We start from the raw sequence: 21,290 nt of genomic DNA, 5'->3' as shown, positions 1-21,290 counted from the left end.
CTCTCTAAGTCAGGGGTCAGCAACCTTTTTCAGCAGGGGGCCGGTCCACTGTCCCTCAAACCTGGGGGGGGGGGGCGGACGACGGACTATATTCTGAAAAAAAATGAACGAATTCCTATGGCCCACAAATAACCCAGAGATGCATCTATATCTAGCTGCGTCTTCTATCTATCTTCTATATAAATAAAAATGTAAATATTTGTTTGTTCAAAATCTTAATCGCCAAAAGTTCTTCACCAATTGCTTTGAAATTTTGACACAACGTTGCAATCGAATACGTGCATGTTTTTATATACCTATATTATATAGATGTCACACCTGTGACAGGTAAAAACATGCTTTTTTGAAAAACAGTGCCATCTGTTGGATGTCAAAGCAACACATGCTATACTAAATATTTTACTCCCAGGATGCCTTGGGGCACAGGGTGGCGTCCTTCCAGCACGAGTGCACAGAGGCTGCTGGGAGCGGCTGGCTGACGGCTCCTTCTGGGAGGGTGGGGGCTGGATCCTGCCCCTTCGCCACCGACGCCTCGCCCCTCCCTGCCGTCCTTGCCATGTCCACCTTGGAGAAGCAGCTGCAGCTGGGCCACCTGCCCCCTCGCCCGCTAGGACCCGCTAGGGGAAGCGGCCAGGCCCTCTCCAAGATGTGCATGAGGTATGCGAGGGGGAGAGAGAAAGGAGTCGAGGTGGCGGGTGATGTCACGTGGGAGGAAGATGACGTCACACGGTGGGGGGACCAGAGAGAGGGGTGTTGTGACGTCATGCGGCTGTGGAACAGGGGCGCTGAGTAGAGGAGGGGCATGGCTTTGGGGAGGATGAATGGGGCGGGGTGGGGTTTGCCCATGGTTTATTTTGGGGGTGAGTGGGGTGGGGAGCTTTTCCATAACGCGTGGGTGGGGGAGTCTTTTTTTGGGGGAAATGATTGTCTGCAAAATGAAGGGGAACTCTGAGGGCGGGGGGGGGCACTCTCTCCTTTCAATGGAAGCCTGGTGTGTGTGTCTTATCTATCAACAAACCTCAGGGCCAATCTTTGGAATTGAACGGTTTGGAATGGATCTAGACACGGATTACTTCTCACATGGACAATTCTATGTTCCGTGTTCTAAAATCAGCAAACCAGACAATCTCTATATCTCCACAGACAATGGAACAACAAAAAATATTGCATACCCACAACCATTGTGAAATTAAACATATCAGAAATGTGCACTTTCTCTTTTCTTTCTTTTCCATTTAACCGACTGAGCCATTCTCAGAGCCTTGCAATAAGGACACACTTCAGTCATAGTGCCGATAAGAAAATGCTAGATCAAACTATAATCATCAGCTGGGTTGTACCAGAATGCAAAGCAATTGTAATCCCGTGATTGCTGAGCACGGAGTTGTGTTTGACGCTGATTTGCTGTTTCTCGTTGACGTCTTTCAGCCACTCTCAGCCTGTTGCGTTCATTCTGTTGATAACGAAGTAGTTTTGAAGCTGCAGAACGCACTCGCCGTGTTCGCAACCGTGCATCCTCAAGTCTGGCTGCACGTCGCTCTGCTGATTCCTCGGCAAGTCTTTGAGCCTTTCTTCGTCTGTTTCGCTCATTCGCTGATGCCCGTTCTTCCTCAGTTTGATTTGCAATTACTCGCCGCTTTGCTTCCGCTCTGCGAGTACGACGACCTAAGTCTGATCTTCTGCGAAGCATTATTTTGATGAACTAAAGCAGATTGATTGCACTGAAAAAGAAAATAAAAATGTAACTGTTCATTTGCTCAAAATCTTAAATCTCCGAAAGTTCTTCGATTGCTTTGAAATTTTGACACGTTGCATTCGAATACACACGTTTTTTATACCTACTCAAATACGTGCGTGTTTTTATATACCTACTATTATATAGATGTCACACCTGTGATAGGTAAAAACATGCTTTTTTTGAAAAACAGTGCCATCTATTGGAAGTAAAAGCAACACACGCTATACTAAATATTTACCGATTCCTGATTTACGATAAATTTACAATTTCCAATTTTTTAATTTTACGATTCCATGTTTCCGATTGCATTGTTAAATTGAATTTTCATAGATTTCGATTTATTTTAATTTTGATTTAATTATTTCGTGTGACATTGCGTTGGAATTGAGCTGTGTCATTTACGATACCGTTCATTTCGTTAGTATAGTTTATATTTTTATTTTTTCATTGTTTTTCATTTCTTTTTTAACTGTTTTTCTTATTTTTCAGTGCAATTGGTGGTGAAACTGAGCTGTGTCGATTGATCTGGTTTGAATTGAAATATTTTGTTAGTATTTTTTGTTTTTTGTTTTTAGTTCATGCTTTTTCCTTTTTTAATGTTTTGCAATTTTATATGTTTTTGTTATAGCTTTCTTTCTTCTTTTTCTGTGCAATCGATCTGCTTTAGTTCATCAAAATAATGCCTCACAGAAGATCAAACTTAGGTCGTTGTACTCGCAGAGCGGAAGCAGTGCGACGAGTAATTGCAAATCAAACTGAAGAAGAACGGGCATCAGCGAATGAACGAAACAGATGAAGAATGGCTCAAATACGTGCCGAAGAATCAGCAGAGCGACATGCAGCTAGACTTGAGGATGCACGCTTGCAAGCATGGCGAGCACGTTCTGCAGCTTCAGATCTGCTTCGTTATCAGCAGAATGAATGTGACAGGCTGAGAGTGACTGAAAGACGTCAACGAGAAACAGCAGATCAGCATCAAACATGACTCCGTGCTCAGCAATCACGGGATTATAGCTTAAAATATTCTTAAAATTCTATCCTTTACTATTAATTCCTCACATCTTAACATTAGCAATTATCTTATTTAATCTAAACTATCATCTACCTCTAACCCTACATCCTATATCCACCTCTAATATTTCCATATTTTAAAATTTACTTATTCAAATTTTCTTGCAATTCCCCTTCAAATTGGCTCATTCCATAAAAATTAACATGTTTAAACATACTTATATCTATAACCATCCAATCCGTTTTCAACCCAAATTTATCCTTTAGAAAAAAGAAAATAACATAATTTTAATTTCAGCCCACTCTCAAGTCTAAAATGTTTTCCAACCCAAAAATCAGCCTTTCCCCCCTGCTGCCCCCCAAACACCACCAGTTCCTTGTTCATCCCGCCTCTGCTAGTAACCTTTTCAATTTCAAAGTCCAAACTCCATCTCAGATATACTCCTTGCTCTCTCTTCTGGGTGAAACCAAAGTCATTTGCTGCTTTTTGGCAGATTTTTCTCACATCCCAATCTTCTCCATCTTCATAAATTGTTACTTTCTCAGCAACACTTAAATCCTAAATTTTCATCTCCTCTTTATTCATTGCTCCATTTTGCATTCCTTTTTCTGAGTCCTCAAAGCAGTCCTTAAACTTTTGATTCTCCTCTTTAAATGCTTTCACCTCCTTTTTGATTTCCAGCAACAAACTGATAACTGTCTCATAAAAGTCTGATGTTGTGTTATTTGTTAGCATCTCTCCGTATTAGAGGACACAGGAGGGTTTAAAAAACAGGGAATGGTGAAGCTTGTATTTCCCAACTTGAAAAATGAAAGTTAAGTATCAGTTCCAGTCTCCACAATAGCATCAAAACCTCCACCCAGGAAACGAAACTTAACAGTATCCCTCTATTGTGACATCACAATGGCCTCTCGCTGATCTGAATAGGGTACCACTTTCAGTCCAAATTTCATAACTTCGCAGGGATTTAAATGAATTTAACCTGTTCCCCCTTACCCTGCCTCACGGGGAAAATTTAACGTTCAATATTAGGAGGTTTAATTGCTTCTAAATCTTTTTTTTCTGGCTTCGGTACACACAACCACCTTCCAATTGTTTCAGTGGATAGGGATCAACTTCCGTTTTTAAATCCCTCTCCCGTGGCCAGATTTTTATAATTTAATCCAGTAACCAAAAGGTACTCACGGTACAGTCCTTATTTTGATATTCAAATTAGAAGAATTGACTGCTGTTGCCATTCAAGCCTGCAGCTTAGTGTCATCAAAGGGAGTGTTGTATCCAATGCACTGCGGCTCAGACCCCCTCGCTCTCGGGGCTCAAAACAGAGCTTGCCGGGGAGGGGGGAGCTCGCTTCTTGTGCCTGCTGGATCCCAAGTCCCCAAAACTCCCGATTTGGGGTTCTTTCGGGGGTCCGCTGTGCTGTAGCGGTTCCCCCTGCCTTTGATGCATCACAGTCCCTTCAGCTGAAGGGATCTCTGCCTGAAATGGCCGCACGGTCAACTGGAAGTCCTGAACCAGCATGTTCCTATCGACACTATGAGTGTGTCCTTATTGCAAGGCCCTGAAATTTAATGGAGAAACGAAAGGAATGTGTTGCGTTGCCAGAAAAATTAAACTGCCTCAACTTAGAGAACCGCCAGAGCCATTAAAAACTTTGCTTGCCGGATATACCGCCAAATCAAAGCATTTCCTATCTAACATCAGGAAATACTGTACAACTCATGCTTCCAAATGCGTTCAGCGCAGAAATCGTAACAGCTCAATTCATGCCAACTTTCAGAGTGAAAGGACAAATTTATCATAAAGCCGGCTCCCTGCTTCCGTTCCCAGAATGTCAACATAAATTCCTACAAATGTATTTCATTGGTGATGGCAATGATGAATTGAATGTGCGCTGCGGTATTTCTACCGGCATAAAAAGGTCCATCGTTTCCCAACTACAAGAACTTATTCACACAACAACAAAAAATTTAGTGCGTTTTGAACAAACAGCAATTGACATGATGCCATCTAATATACACAAGATTGTTATTCATGCTGACAAAACACCTGATGGAGAACATGTGCGAAGATTCAATGCTCCAACTATAGACGAAGTGCCAATTGTTATAGTCGGAGATCAATTCCAACCTAGAGATACTGTTCTTCATTGAAGATACGATCAATTGAAAAAAGTTCCAGAAACTCATTGATGCTACGATGCACTGCAATATCCAATCATTTTTTGGGATGGTGCAGTTGGCTATCACTTCAACGTTAAGATGATAAATCCAGTCAGTGGCCAAGAAAGAAATATGAAATGAACTATTATTCATACCGATTAATGATTCGAGAGAATGAAGACAATCACATTTTGAAATGCCGTCAATTGTTTCACCAATACATCATAGATATGTATGCAAAAATAGAAACAGAACATTTGATATTAATCCGTTTGAGTCAGACCAAGCTTCACTTTGAAGAATATGTTCATTTGCGAGATGCAGTTGTAAATGACGGTAATACAAGTAACGTTGGAAAACTAACGATTTTGCCATCTTCATATATAGGCAGTCCATGTCATATGCATGTGTACGCTCAAGATGCAATTGCATATGTTTGTCATTACAGTCATCCAGACCTAGTCATTACATTCACATGCAATCCAGCTTGGGACGATATACAACAGCTCTAACTTCCTGGACAATCGCCGGCGGATAGGCATGAAATCACAGCACGTGTTTTCAGACAGAAGCTGAACATATTAGAAACGTGTGCTTTCTCTTTTCTTTCTTTTCCATTTTACAGACTGAGCCACAGCAACGCATGGCCGGGTACAATTAGTTTTAAATAAAAGGACACATTCTACTCATGTAAAAACACACTGATTCCTGGAACGTCTGCGGGCCAGATTGAGAAGACGATTGGGCTGCATCCGGCCCCTGGGCCTTAGGCATAGCTGCCAAGTATCCCGTATCCGCTGGGAAAACCCCTTTTTCTTACCGTTTCCCGGCGGTCTCCCGTTTAGCGGAAAATCCCGGTATTGTCCCTTAAATCGGGATACTTGGCAGCTATGACTGTGGAGGAGAATGCAATTGTTACCCGGCCATTTTTCTGGTGCCGCTTGCCCTTCTATGGGCACCAGAAAATGGCGGCGCCGGCACCGGAAGTCGCTTCCGCGCATGACCGGAAGTTGCGTGACGCGACTTCCGGTGGCACTTTGCCCTTCTATGGGCATCAGAAAATGGCGCCGGCGCCGCCGGAAGTCAATTTACGTGTTTCCGGTCATGCGCGGAAGTGACTTCCGGCGCTGGCGCCGCCATTTTCTGGTGCCCATAGATGGGCGAAGCGCCACCGGAAGTTGCGTCACGCAACTTCCGGTCATGCGCGCGCTGCCGATCCCGGATATTTACGACCCGGACTTGGCAGGTATGGCTTTAGGTTGTCTAAGTCAGTGTTTCTCAACCTTTTTTGGGCCAAGGCACACTTGTTCCATGAAAAAAATCACGAGGCACACCACCATTAAAAAAGTTTAAAAATTTAACTCTGTGCCGCCCTATATTGACTATATAATTATGACTGTAAGAAACACTTGCCAATTGCTGTGTTGGTTGCAATCTCCTGTAATAAGGCTTCACAAGCCGCTGATTTCTCTGCCAGCACAATCCTTTGCTCAGCAAGTTTCAGGTTGAGCTCATCCAGCCAGCTTCTTTAAGTTTGTCTAAAACCACCCTCCCGTGGTGGTGGCTGTTGAGAGCTGCGCTCGCTCCGCGTCGTGACCCGGCCGGCTTCCTTTCTGGCGGGTTAGTGTTGGTTATTGGCGGCCGCCAGGCACGTGACAATGCAAATCGCCCTTCTCGTCGCCGCACGTCGCGGCACACCAGCCAGCGTCTCGCGGCACACTAGTGTGCCGCGGAACAGCGGTTGAGAAACGCTGGTCTAAGTAAAGACTTTAAAGCTCAACAACTTTTGGGGTGTCCTGGTTTTTTGTTTTTGAAATATGGTAACCCTTGTTGTTGTTGTTTAGTTGTTTAGTCGTGTCCGACTCTTCGTGACCCCATGGACCATAGCACGCCAGGCACTCCTGTCTTCCACTGTCTCCCGCAGTTTGGTCAAACTCATGCTCGTAGCTTCGAGAACACTGTCCAACCATCTCATCCTCTGTCATCCCCTTCTCCTAGTGCCCTCAATCTTTCCCAACATCAGGGTCTTTTCCAGGGAGTCTTCTCTTCTCATGAGGTGGCCAAAGTATTGGAGCCTCAGCTTCACGATCTGTCCTTCCAGTGAGCACTCAGGGCTGATTTCCTTAAGAATGGATAGGTTTGATCTTCTTGCAGTCCATGGGACTCTCAAGAGTCTCCTCCAGCACCATAATCCAAAAGCATCAATTCTTCGGTGATCAGCCTTCTTTATGGTCCAGCTCTCACTTCCATACATCACTACTGGGAAAACCATAGCTTTAACTATACGGACATTTGTCGGCAAGGTGATGTCTCTGCTTTTTAAGATGCTGTCTAGGTTTGTCATTGCTTTTCTCCCAAGAAGCAGGCGTCTTTTAATTTTGTGACTGCTGTCACCATCTGCAGTGATCAAGGAGCCCAAGAAAGTAAAATCTCTCACTGCCTCACTGCCTCCATTTCTTCCCCTTCTATTTGCCAGGAGGTGATGCGATCAGTGGCCATGATCTTGGTTTTTTTGATGTTGAGCTTCAGACCATATTTTGCGCTCTCCTCTTTCACCCTCATTAAAAGGTTCTTTAATTCCTCCTCACTTTCTGCCATCAAGGTTGTGTCATCTGCATATCTGAGGTTGCTGATATTTCTTCCGGCAATCTTAATTCCGGCTTGGGATTCATCTAGTCCAGCCTTTCGCATGATGAATTCTGCATATAAGTTAAATAAGCAGGGAGACAAGATACAACCTTGTCGTACTCCTTTCCCAATTTTGAACCAATCAGTTGTTCCATATCCAGTTCTAACTGTAGCTTCTTGTCCCACATAGAGATTTCTCAGGAGACAGATGAGGTGATCAGGCACTCCCATTTCTTTAAGAACTTGCCATAGTTTGCTGTGGTCGTCACAGTCAAAGGCTTTTACATAGTCAATGAAGCAGAAGTAGACGTTTTTCTGGAACTCTCTAGCTTTCTCCATAATCCAGCGCATGTTTGCTATTTGGTCTCTGGTTCCTCTGCCCTTTCGAAATCCAGCTTGCACTTCTGGGAGTTCTCGGTCCACATACTGCCTAAGCCTGCCTTGTAGAATTTTAAGCATAACCTTGCTAGCATGTGAAATGAGTGCAATTGTGCGGTAGTTGGAGCATTCTTTGGCACTGCCCTTCTTTGGGATTGGGATGTAGACCGATCATCTCCAATCCTCTGGCCATTGCTGAGTTTTCCAAACTTGCTGGCCGCAGTTTGGGGATGCCTGCTCTTGTCTCTCCTTGCTATTTTTTGGAAATCTGTATTCAGTTTCCTGTATCTTTCCCTATCTCCCTTGCATTTTGCTTGCCTCCTCTCCCCCGCTATTTGTAAGGCCTCATTGGACAGCCATTTTGCTTTCTTGCATTTCCTTTTCCTTGGGATGGTTTTCGTTGCTGCCTCCTGTATAATGTTACAAGCCTCCATCCATAGTTCTTCAGGCACTCTGTCCACCAAATCTAAATCCTTAAACCTGTTCCTCACTTCCACTGTGTATTCATAAGGGATTTGATTTAGATTGTATCTTACTGGCCCAGTGTACTAGGGTAACCCTAGTAGTCTCAATTTTAATGGGTAGTCTGCAACCAAATTTTACCCAAAGTAGACCTACTGAAATTAATGGATGTAAGTTAGTCATGTCCATTAATTTCAATGCGTCTACCTCTATTGTTATATTATTTCAACAATTTGCATACCGCTTAATCACGGTCATCTCTAAGCAACGTGCAAGAGAATTTGAATGGACTGTTTCCATTTTAGCTGGTTGTGTTAGTTTGCATGATTCATTTTATTATTCCTACTAGCTGACCCGGCCACGCGTTGCTGTGGGTTTTGAGAAATGTTGGAGGGTATGGACCCAGCCAGATGGGTGGGGTAATAATAATAATAGTCGTCGTCCCCCGGAAATATAAAGAAGTATAGAAATAATAATAATAATAGATTTTTTCTTTAAATTTTAAAGCGGTATAGAAATGAAATGAATTATAATAATGAAATGGGATGTCCCTATTTTTATTGGAGAAATGTTGGAGGGTATAGATCCAGGCAGATGGGCGGGGTATTATTATTATTATTATTATTATTATTCCCTTGAAAATATGAAGTGGTATAATAATAATAATAATAATAATAATAATAATAATAATAATAATAGGGTTTTGCCAGCTGTCCGCCCGTCTGGCTTCTTCTGCCGGAGCCAGTTGTTAATAAAGCAGCTGCTTTATTTTATTTTCCTTTTTCTTTGGCCCCTTTTGATTCCCCCTGGAAGAGAGAGAGGAGGGAGTGAGGGAAGGGGAGGCACCACGGCCAGCCATTGCTGCCGCCTCCGAGGAAGAAGGCATTTCCCAGCCCTGCATCCTCCTCAGGAGCCCAGGAAGGAGCAGAATTAAGGGGGGGGGATAAATACAGTAAATAATAAACTAGAGAGAGAAATAGAAATATCTTTTCCTCCCCCCTCCCCTCCCCTCCCCCCAGGCTCCCGGGGAGGGCGAAGGAGAAGGGCGGGCTCCCTCAGCTGGGTGAGTGGGCGATGGATCGATACCTCTTGATCAATATCGGGGGGGAGGAGGAGGAGGTGGTGTAGGTCCTCGCGGGGTCGGAGAAGGCCGCTCCCTACCCTCAGAGGAGACCTATCTGAGTGCTCTCCTTCCTCCGCTTTCCCAGGGCCAAAATGGCGGCGGTGGCCCTGAGGGGAAAAGGGGAGAGAAAAAGGCGCAAAGGGAAGTAAGGAAGGAGCAGCTCCTGCAGTGTGAGGGCACAAATGGGTCCTGGCCTGCCTTGGGGTTGGTGGTTTGGCGGTGAGGTCCAGCTTATGGCGACGGCGGGCACAGGTCCTAGCCTGCCTTGGGGTTGTTGCTTTGAAGGCGAGGTCCTGCTTCAAGCCACGGCGGCGGCGGCGGCGGAGGGTCCTGCCCAGGCCGACGTTTTTTCAGCGGTGGCGAGGTGGGGGGGGTTGGCGGCGGCAAGCGCCGCGGGGTTGATCTGTAGGGAGTGGAGTCTGGGCTGTGTCGGCAGCAGCAACGGGGGCCATGGGGGTCTGGCCTGCCTTGCGGAATTTTTGTTTGGAAGGCGAGGTGCGGTTTGTGGGGGGGCAAGGGGGGGTTGTTTAGTGGGGTGTTTGCAGCGGAGGTCAGGTTTGTGGGGGTGGTGCCAGAGGTGTTGGTTGGCTAGTAGGGTGTTTGCTGGACTCGGCGTATCTCCCGTCGTCTGACTTTGAGAGGTAACGGCCGTTTTGGCGGTTATAGCTTGTCGTGGGGTGTGTGACGTCGTCCTGCCCTCAAAGACGCAGCTTCTTTCTATTGGATGCTGCTGGAGTCTTCAGAGCTTTTGCTGCTGACGTCTAATAGGTGCGTCACTTTTTTTGCGTTTAATCATTATGTTAGGTGTGGTTTTCTGAAAAATTATTTATGCCAGATCCCTCCCTGATGGGCATGGAACGATGTGTCCAAATTTGATGCAATTCAGTTCAGCGGTTACGGTGCAAGGCTGGGGCATCCACGCACGCAATGGGAACATTTTTATTTATATAGATGTGCTTTTCACCAGCTCGAAACTGACCTGGAAGTCGCCACTGCAGATGCTGCTTGGTTGGAAAGATGTTGTAGCAAGCAACTAAAAGTGAATACAGAGACTTTTGCCATTCGGCCTCCTGCCTTTCAACTCTTCAGATAACACCTCTTGGCTTAAATCCACCTTCTTGTGGATGATTCCATTTCCTACCTCATTAAACTTTTACTCTCTGTCCATTGTGCTATTTGCCATCAACTTCTTGGTCACCTTCTGAAGTCAACTCCCTTTGACTTCCCATCATGACTGATCCTCTTTTCCTCACAACCCCCGTGGGTCCTCTGTTACCGGGGTTTGCATCCAATGTTAGTCAGACTCTTAGTAGAACAATTAAAAGTAATGGCCATGAAAAACTGAGGTCCATTCATTTCAGTGGGTCTGCTCTGAGCAGAAAGCTGGATGCTGCTGGGTGCACATTGATCAAAGGCAGGGAGCCACAGGCCTGGAAACCAAATACAGCTCTCCAAGCCTCTCTGTCTGACCCTCAATATTCTCTCCAGGCCACACACCTCCACCAGCCTTACTTAATAGCCTACTTGAGTCTTTTTGCTTGGTTGGGATGTCCCATTGAACTCTGATAATTCTCTTGGTTGTCTGCATCAACATCTTTGAAGATTGAGAACAAACATAGCCTGGCATCAAGATTCACTGGTCTACCTACAACCCCAGCACATTATTTTAAACCTCCAGAACTCTTCAAGAACTGTAAAGAGACAAATTATAAGCAGGCCACTGTGTCCAGCCTCAAGCACAAATTTGTACTACTTCCACACACCAGTTCAACTAAGTAGAAATCTTCCCCATTTCTTCTTCCCTTCAGTCTTCCTCCCAAAGCCTTTGCTGTACATAATTTTGAGACCCTAAGGCTTCCCTGATTCAATCCAATGATTTAATCCATGTGATAAATAATGCTAACATTTTGCTTTCTGCCACCTCACAGGCAGATGCTCATTCGCAAACATGGACCCAGAATGTGCTAAATATATCACGAGATGTCTGTTTCTTTTCTTCCCTAGACCACATTCGAACATATTAGAGGTTTGTTCTATTAAAATAGACCTTTGTGGGCACTAAGTAATTAAGTCACTTAGTGTACTGTATTTAATTGATTATACAACCTGGCACAAATAATACCATAATAAAAAATGCAGACCACTTCCTTAACTTAAGCAGCCAAACCAGTTTTATTTTTTTTTACAACAAGGAAAGGAATCATTCAATTATTTTCAAACTGAGTGCCATGAAAAATGAAAACAGTACAATAAAATCTTTATCAAGTGATTTGTAAAACAAATATATAAACAATATTCATACATAAACACAGTACTCATGTAAATGAAATCGGGGAGCACTACAAGGCAGCCCAATGTAACATTTCAACCAGCTAAGACACATTGTCCATACACCCACTCACTTGGTCCACTCACCTTCCATGCAACCACCGCACTCCTTCACTACCTCAACCAACCATTCATACATAAAGCACTCATACTCAATATTACAATTCTATAAGCCACATACAAAGGATATGATGGATGTACCCACTAACCAAGCCTTCACCAATCTGGAACCCTCCAGATCTGGATGGCTGTGGATGATGGAAGTTATAGTTCAAAACATGTAGAGCAGGCATGTCCAACAGGTAGATCGTGACCTACCGGTAGATCACTGGTAGATCATTGGCTCCCCCCAAAGAAGCTGGACAACTGTGGCTCCCCTAAAAAAAGCTCAACGTTTTACCTTCCCTGGAAAAACCCAACAACTTTGACCCGAACCCCACAAAAAGGGGGTAGATCACTGCCAGTTTTTAACTCTGTGAGTAGATCGTAGTCTCTTGGGAGTTGGCCACCCCTGATCTAGAGGATAGCACATTGGTGAGGTTTCTGCTAATCTATACCCCTTGAAGGAGGGAGGCCATGGAGTGTTGATCAAAGAGGATTGGACAAATCCCTGGAGCAGGCTATCAATGGATACTAGCCATGGTGGCTATGCTCTGCCTCCACAGCTGGAGGCAGTAATGCTTCCAAATACCAGTTGCTAGAAAACCACAGAGGGGGAGAAGGTTCTTGAGCTCAGATCCCTCTTGCAGGTTTCCCACAGGCATCTGGTCAGCTACTGCGAGTACAGGATCCTGGACTAAATGGACCACTGGCCTGATCCAGCAGGCTCTTAATGTGTTCTTAATCCCACTCTGCTAATATAGACAGGTGCTATGACCCTGAAAGAGGAAGGTCACACAGGCTGACTCAGTTCACCTTACAACTGTCAGGTGTATGTGTGTATTGGGGGGTGTATCCCTGAAGCATCTGACGCTGACTGATGCTCCCTTGTTCCTTTCACATTAACACTATTAGGTGAAGTTCATTAACTGCGTTTCCATTTTATTTTCCAACCTGCAGCATCAAACCCTGTGTGCCACTGTTAGCAAATCATACAAGATTAACAAAGTTAATACCCTGTTTCTCCAAAAAAATAAGACGTAGCCATAAAATACGCCAAAGCAGGATTTTTAAGCATTCAAGGAATATAAGCCATACCCCAAAAATAAGCCATAGTGATAGGCAGTTTAACCTTGTAGGTGGATGGGTTAAACTGTACCATACTTAATTTTAAAAAAGACACCCTCTGAAAATAAGCCATAGTGGGGGTTTTTAAGGAAAAATAAATATAAGACAGTGTCTTATTTTCGGAGAAACACGGTATGCCCACATAATATAAGTGTTATGGTCCATGGGGTCACAAAGAGTTGGATGCGACTAAACAACAACAACAAATATAAGAAAAGTCCCCAAGTGTTACAACGCTCCGCGCCCCACCCCCCCAAAAAAGAATGACTGAAAAATTGCTGAGGAAAATGAGAGGTTAAAACCATCATACTCATATTTAGGGTATTGATTTGGTCCTGAACTTTTTTTTTTTTTAAAAAAAAAGCAAGGTTCACATGGAGATGAATCTCCTTCACCATGGGCGATCAGGTGTGTGGCTATTTAAAAGCCTGTGTAGAATTATAATTACATTGTAATGATTGCAACTGGAATAAACACATATTATTCCGCTCCTTGCCAACACACACACACACACTCTTCCCATTTGACTAATTTTAGAATACAGTAGATGCTTGGGTTGCGAACGTGATCCGTGCAGGAGGTACATGCACAACCCACAGCGCCGTGTCTGCGCACGCACAGGTCGTGATTCAGCACTTCTGTGCATAGCGATATTTAGTTCTTCTGCACATGCACTGAAACCCGGAAGTAACCCATTCCAGTACTTCCGGGTTCGGTGCGGTGCGCAACCCGAAAACACACAACCTGAAGCGTCTGTAACCTGAGGTATGACTGTATAAGTCCCCTTGGGACAGCCACCTCACCTTTTATCTAGAAAGAAATGCATATTCTTCCTGTAGTTACTCTGCTGCTTTCTTCTTCCTTTTATTGCTCTCCTCCTTTTGTTGCCTCTTCCACCAGGGTTGGCCCCAGTGGTTGAAATGGTTGGGAATTTGCTGGGGGCCCACACTCTGGTGAAGCGTGTGTGTGTCTGTGTGTGTGTAGCAACAGCACCTCCCCGCAAGACCTGCTCCTCCTCCTCTCCACCATTGCAACCTGCTTGCTTGTTTATCAGCCTCTTCACTCTGGTCCAGAAAGTGTTAGTGGTGAGAAAGTGGATCAGAAATGACACTCTCGGGTATCTTATTCGTTCTCTGCTTGTCAAGCAGCTCTGTTGCCATGAAGAGGAAGAGAAGGAGATAGTGATGATGGTGGAAAGGAGGTAGATTCGCTGAGGGGAGGAGGTTCTCTGAAAACTGGAGCTAACACTATCTCCCATGTTAAATTTCACACTGGACCTCTTGTACATCATAAAGCATCATGCACATTGACAATGCTACTAGCAAGTAAATACCCAGAGATTGCTATGGTGTCACCTCTCTCAGAAACCCAGTGCACTCAACAGCCAGTATTTAACCGAGACCTCACAACACCCACACAGGCTGGGCAAGGATACACACTTGATCAACAGTAACAGAAGCACAGGGGGAGGATGCACAGGGACTGTGCTCCAATAAGAAGCAACTCAGGAGCAGCCAGCCAGCCAGCCACTCTGTCTAGGAAACCAGTCTTCCTCTTCCAACCAGGAGCACATAGTGCCAATCTGCTTCTAGCATATTAAAAGTCAGGATGATGAAAACAGATTATGCCTGGGTGAAACACAGTGAGTGGCTTGTTTACTGATGGTTGTTATCAAGGGGTACCATGGCCATAACCATACAGTCAACGGCTGTGGATATTTTGACAGAAATTGTTGTTGTTTAGTCGTGTCCGACTCTTCGTGACCCCATGGATCATAGCACGCCAGAAAAGCAGTATGTAAAAGATACAAAGTGTGCAAAAACCCTAGATGCTGCAAAGCAGCCTGAGAACAGAGGATAGAATGAATTTGTTTACAGCAAAGGTGGATAAAGCTTTGCCCGCCCCGCCCCCCCCCCCGCAGGAGTTGTTGGACTCCAACTTCTATCAGTCCCCACCTAGCATGGCCAGCCAATGGTCAGGGAGGATGGGAACTTAAGTCTAGAGATATCTGTAATGCAGAAACCTGCATTACAACAATCACCAAACCTTTCAGACCTTTAACCAGGGTGGATAAAAATCAATGATTTTTTTAAAAAAAATCAAAAAAATCGGATTTTTTTGATTTAAATCGATTTTTTTGATTTAAATCGATTTTTTTTATTTAAATCGATTTTTTAAAATAAAATGCTTTTTGAGGAAAATATATTACCACCCAAAGGTTATTCCATCATGAAATAAAGATTAGTTTTTTAATTATGTAGAATAAGGTTGTATATGTTTAATTTTTGGGGTAAATAAATTCCATTAATCCATTCACAATGTCATGCTCTTCCAGAGGTTTTTGTAAGATTATTTGGCAGTTTCTCTGCCTACAAGATATTATCACAGATGCTTGGTTTACTTTTGCAGTTCTCAAAACTGAATTTGACTCAACAGAGATCACATGCCTCTTCTTCACAGCAAAAATGTTATAACATGAACAGAGTTGAGAAAAAGAGCTTAATCCTATTGTTCTACAAACCTATGAATACAGAATCAACCCCTTCAGTGATAAGTTTCAAGAAGTTCAGTGAATAGAATAGAAACAATATTTTTCTGATTGTTTGGAGTGGACAGTATTTAAGTTTTTCATGTGTAGGCTGGGCTGACAGTCTAAGTTTCTTAAAATATATATATTTTGTTTTTGTTTAGCCAAATTAGTTAACAAACATGGATGTTTGTTTAAGCAAATAACATATGCTGTAATGTTATTGTTTCAGTTGAATAAATCTATTTAAATTGTTATTATTAAGGTAATGATTATTTTTCTCCTTCCTAAGTACAACAGTAAAGTTGTCCAAATATGTATAACCCATTAAACTGGGGATAAAAAAACTAATATGAAAAGTTGTTATTCTAAAAATCTTCATCTACTTGCATATTAAAGTTATACCAGCAAGAATTAGTCTTTATGTAGAAAACTATGATTTAAATCAAGCCTTACTGACTAGTGATTTAAATCGTGATTTAAATCGTGATTTAAATCAGATTGATTTAAATCAAATCCACCCTGCCTTTAACCCTAACACACAACACAGGACCAATCCGCTTCATTAAAAAAACCCTGCACACACTTGTTGTTGTTTCCCCCCTGCTTTTCTCTCTACTTCCTGCCTTTTTCTAAATATTTCCCCTTCTCTTAAAAAAATTCCAAGAAGAAAATATAGTGATGTCACAGTTGTGCATTCTAGCCCACTAGTTGAAATCCAACAATTAATTAGACCAGGGCTGGGAAAACTTTGCCCCACCCCCAGATGTTGTCTGGCTCAAACTTCCATCAGCCCTAACCATCATGGCCAATAATTAGGGACAGTGGGAACTGTAGTTCAGCAACATCTTGAGAGCCACAGGTTACCCATCCCTGAAACAGAATTAGGCTTACAATTCCATAGGGCTGACCACATTTTTTAAGACTAAAAAACCAAGGATCCAGTGGCACCTGAAAGATTATCATGTTTCTCATGCTATAAGGTTTCTTGGGCTAGAGACCACTTCCCCAAATCTGACCAAGTAGCCTGTGGTCCTCTGACATGAGAGTCTTTTAAGATGCCACAGGACTCAGCTGTTTGAAGGTACAGGGTGGTTAAAGGGGGAGCTTATTTTTAGCAGAAAAAGAAGAAAGGAAGGTATTGTCCTGGGATTGGCCGGTGTGGAATTTCCAGGCTGCACATCACTGACAAATTTGGTTATAGTGCTCCCAAAATCAATTGACTGATTGTTAAATTTATTGCCTACTCTTCACCAGCAGGTCCCAGGATGTGGTTCCAACAATTTACAAATGGCACCTAGGAACATGTAAGATTCCCCCCCCCCCCGCCCTCACTCCAGCAGCAGCTTGGAATATTGAAGGTGTACATGGCACAGAAAGCTGCCTTATATTGAATCAGATCCTTGATTCATCTAGCTCAATACTGTCCACACTGACTGGCAGTGGCTCTGATGGAAGTGCAGGGAGTTGAACCTCGGACCTTTTACATGCAAACTATGTGCTCTAAAACAGAGCTGTGGTCCTTGCCTCAAAAATAAAGCAAGATTCCAGTCCTCGTGATTCTGAATGATCAGCTGATTTGAACAGGTGCATAGGAAGCTGCTGTACTGAGTCAGACAGTATTATCTGCACTGACTGGAAGCAGTTCTCCCAAGATTTTAGGCAGGAGTTCTTCACAGCCCTAGGTGGAGATGCTGGGGATTGAACCCAATATCTCCTGCATGCAAACCAGCTGCTCTATCACTGAGCTGCAGTTCCTCCCCTCACATTTTCATCAGCACATTATTCTTATTATTTTTAAGGGTATGTTAATAATGTCATACTGGCCAGAGGGATTAAGGCAGGATGGTTCTGGAATGCAACAAAGCAGTCCCAGATCCAATTTCTCGCGACACATTTTTCACGCCAAAGAGTCTACGACTTCCTCAAAGTACAGTTAAGAGAAGAGAAGCTTTCCAACTCAAAAGGTCCATTTTCCTAGCAGGAGATTCTGATTCAACAAGAAGCATGGTACCTGGGAGAACTCCTGGGAAGAGTGGGGTAGAAACAGTCACCTGACAGACAGTAGAACTGGTTTAAAACACACACTCAAAGGTTAGTTTTGAAGGAACTGACAAGATACTACACATTGTTCAATTACATGCATGTTTGCAGAGAAATTCAGTCAGACTGCAACCTTAAACAGAACAGGATTCTGCAGAGGTGAGATTTAGGGTCATGCACTATTCAAAATCCACATTAATTACATAAACTAGGGGTAGAGACTTTTTCTGCTTGAGACGAGCTTTCAGGCATACTTTTGAGGGTGACATGTCTGCAGTGGGCAGGGCCAGAGGGTAAAATGAGAGGAGCAACTAACACCAATTTTACCTATATAAGCAAGTTAGTTTCTACACACACTCACACACCATTCTGTATCCTCTATCCAGACAAGCAAGAGGCATTATCAGACTTCAACAACACATTCCAGTCAGGCAAAAGCACTGGGGATGTAAAGCAGGGCTACTGAGGAGTGTTGCTTGGGAAGCAGGGTGTGTAATCTCAAGAAGGTTTATGAGGGCCAGAAAGAGAGGACTGGAGGGCTACTTTCACCTCCTGTGCTTGAGGTTCCCCGCCCCTGACATACATGCTTATGAAAATGAGACAAAAGTAGGAGGAAGTGCAACCATTTCTGAGGATACATGAAAAATTAAAAATGATCTGAAACAAAGGAGAAATGAAGTTGCAATTGAATGGAAGTAGAAGTTAAGTGTCACACAGAAGGTTATCGAATATGTTAACTTTGTGGCGGGGCAAAACTCACTAGCTACTCACACTTCAAAAAGAAGATTCAGGAATTACAGTGCAACAAAGTGGACATGAGATAAGCCAACAATAGGTTGCTATGATACAGAAGGATGTTGCATCAATGAAATATCATAGCCAAGATTCTGGAAGCAATGGAACTGGTCTCTTTAGGACCAGTAAAGCATCTCTTGGGCAACCCAAAGAAGTTGGAAAATAGTCAGGAAGAGAGTCTGAGAAAAGTCTGAAGACACGGGTTGCATTTAGCATAAATTAAGGAAGAAAAACAGGGCTGGCTTACTGTTCGTGTTTTCAGATAGATAAGATGATAGATAGATACAGTAGATGGATAGAGAGATAGAGAGAGAGAGAGATAGATAGATAGATAGATAGATAGATAGATAGAACTGAAGAAAGTGAATGGATGGTCACCCTTCAAAGCATGTTCAAATCCCAGCTTAGTGAAGAAATTCACTGGGTGATGTTGGGCTACTCTCAGTCTTTCTCTCTTTACAGAGTTGTGAACACTAAGTAGCTAAACTCTGTGCACACTTTCCTAAGCACATTGGGAAATGGTATACTAAAAATGTGTCGAAATTAAATGCTGACTAATTTAAGTGATAGTTCAGAGCATGGTAAGGTATATTTAGAACCAGCTGACCAATTCAACAGTTTATTTATTTATTCATTTGTTGTTGTTGTTAAACAATGTGGCAGAGTCCTACCTGGACAATACCATCCTACATTGAAGAAGAGGGTGTCCTTCTTCCTCACAGAAGTAGGATTGCCAACTTTTGAAAGAGCCCGTGTATCTATGACCTCAGTAGCAGTTTGAGCTGCAGTTAGCAGCAAGTACATTAACACTCATCTCAATGAGTTTCCTATGCAGAGAGTGCTTTGTTTGTTTTTAAAAAATACAGCCTTGACATTGAAAACCTCCGCTGAACATGTAGATAATTTAATCCATTATGGTGCTCATGCTGGTGTCTTATATTACAACAGGAACAAGTGCTAGAAGAACAGCGATATATGGCATTCAAATAAAAACACCCTTCTTAAAGGACTACAGTATTTTGTTCTAGGCACATAAAGGTAGGGGGCACTGAGAGATTGTGTCCTAAATTTATGCAAACTATTACCCTAAATTTATCACCAAAATTATTTATTTTTCTTATAGACCTGGGTGGACTGCTTGGATTATTCCCCCAGACCTTGTAACAAACAAAGGATGCCCAAAACCTGTGTTTCTAAGACTCCTGAACTCACTTATTAGGAGGGGACAAATCCCACAGAATACACTAGGATTTACTTCAAAAGGAAAACACTTAGAAATACAGGAGCCTTCTAGTATATCAAATCTGGGGCTGTTCATCACCTTTCCACAGTAGGGCTTACACGTCACAATCGTTAAAAGGTACTACCATTTCAACTGTTTGACACTTTACAAAATCCCTACACAGCAGGCAATTCCTTCACAGAATTTGCCACCATGTTTACAGGTGCCAATTTGCATTGTGATCTGTGAGCTATAAGTTTATACCACCTGCCATGAATTCACTGGATGCCCTAACACCAACAAATATGTCTGTCTCAATGCCCACCTGTAATTTGGAGTTAAGAAAAATGGGCCAACTTACTGTTTTGTTATATAAGCACATGGAGATAATGGCCCGGTTCACACTTAACTTGGTTCGTTTAAGCCACAGTTTAACAAGCGATGAGTTGTTCCACAGGCAATCAAAGAAGCCATGGTTTTTCTCCAGTGTTTGGTTTGTTTCCCAGCTGCTCTTGCCTAGTGCCTTTGTGGGTTACTGAGCATCTGAGGATGGGTGGCCAAACAAACCATTATTATTATTTATTAAATTTATATACCATCCTTCATCAAAAGATCTTAGGCATGGTTCACAGAGAATTAACACATAGTACCCAAGATGTGGTTAAAGCAAACCAAGTTTTGCAAGCCATCAACAAATCAGGGTTTCAGATCACTTGTTGGGCAGTAAACAAACCACAGTTAAGCAACTGGCCTTTGCATGCAACGCTAAGCCATGGTTTAATAAACCATAGTTTAAGCACGTAAGAGCCTGCAAAGGCCTGTCTAGACCAGCATGCTATTCTTGCAGGGGGTCAACCAAATCCCTCTGGAAACCACACGCTGGACCGGGCACAAGAGCACTCTTACCTTCTGGTATAAAGAGGCATACTGCTTCTGACAGTGGATAACATAGCCATCAAGCCTTGTAGCCACTGATATCCTAATCCCCCATGCTCATGCCATTTATTAAAACCAGGCCACTGTATACAAATGTGACATATCCCTGAAGCCATAAAAGTCTCAACCCACCAGCTTCCTTGCTACACGGATGCAGAGTTGGGAAATGGTGGCTTTCCTACCCACGTTGAGCGGACGGTCATTATGTTATAATGCACAGAGAAAAATTAATGGGAACCTCACCTGTAGCTCCTAGCCCAACAGCTGAACGTAAGCACAGGGGAAGTGGGAAGCCCCGGCCGCGACTGTCACATGGCCGCAAACTCCCTGTGTAAGACTTTGGCAGTGAACAAAAACAGCCCTCAGTGTGAATTAGTATGGAAAGGGTGGGTTCCCCCCTGCAACTCTCACAGAACTCACATCGGCAACGGCAAATGCGAAATTCTATTTAATGCAGAATAAAAGGAGCTGTGTTGCCTTGAGGTGGTTGACATGACAACAAAGTCAGGTCAAGGGATGAAGCTTCCTTTCTTAATTCTGATGAGGGGGGTGGAGATGGAGGGGGTTGTCAGAATATTTTTTAAAAAACCAGCGAACATATTCTTTATTCTGTTCTAATTAGTGAGGGGGAGGGAAGTGGTTTCTGAAGTGAAGCATCTCCCTTACTCTTTTTTTAACCCTCAAAGTGAGGGAAATTCAAAACCAGCTA

General features: G+C 43.3%; 1 protein-coding gene across 6 annotated transcripts in view; it reads right to left on the bottom strand.

Annotated features, from left to right (window-relative positions):
- Positions 1 to 21,290, bottom strand: part of POGZ (pogo transposable element derived with ZNF domain) — a 49,025-nt gene that overhangs the window by 26,371 nt on the left and 1,364 nt on the right. For 2 of the 6 annotated variants that reach the window (XM_060269599.2, XM_035097984.3), the window contains exon 2: positions 1,341 to 1,721. The exons of 2 other annotated variants lie outside the window; for them this stretch is intronic. In XM_060269599.2, the coding sequence (XP_060125582.2) occupies positions 1,341 to 1,690 (350 nt within the window). In that variant the 5' untranslated portion in view covers positions 1,691 to 1,721. Of the gene's footprint in view, positions 1 to 1,172; positions 1,722 to 21,290 lie in introns of those variants that run through there. 2 more of the 6 variants (XM_060269600.2, XM_088660135.1) reach the window with 2 other exon arrangements.

This window comes from Zootoca vivipara, chromosome 16 (genome assembly GCF_965207765.1).
Source record: "Zootoca vivipara chromosome 16, rZooViv2.hap1.1, whole genome shotgun sequence".
In the NCBI taxonomy this organism is placed as follows: domain Eukaryota; kingdom Metazoa; phylum Chordata; class Lepidosauria; order Squamata; family Lacertidae; genus Zootoca; species Zootoca vivipara.
This window is presented reverse-complemented; position numbering and strand designations above follow the sequence as displayed.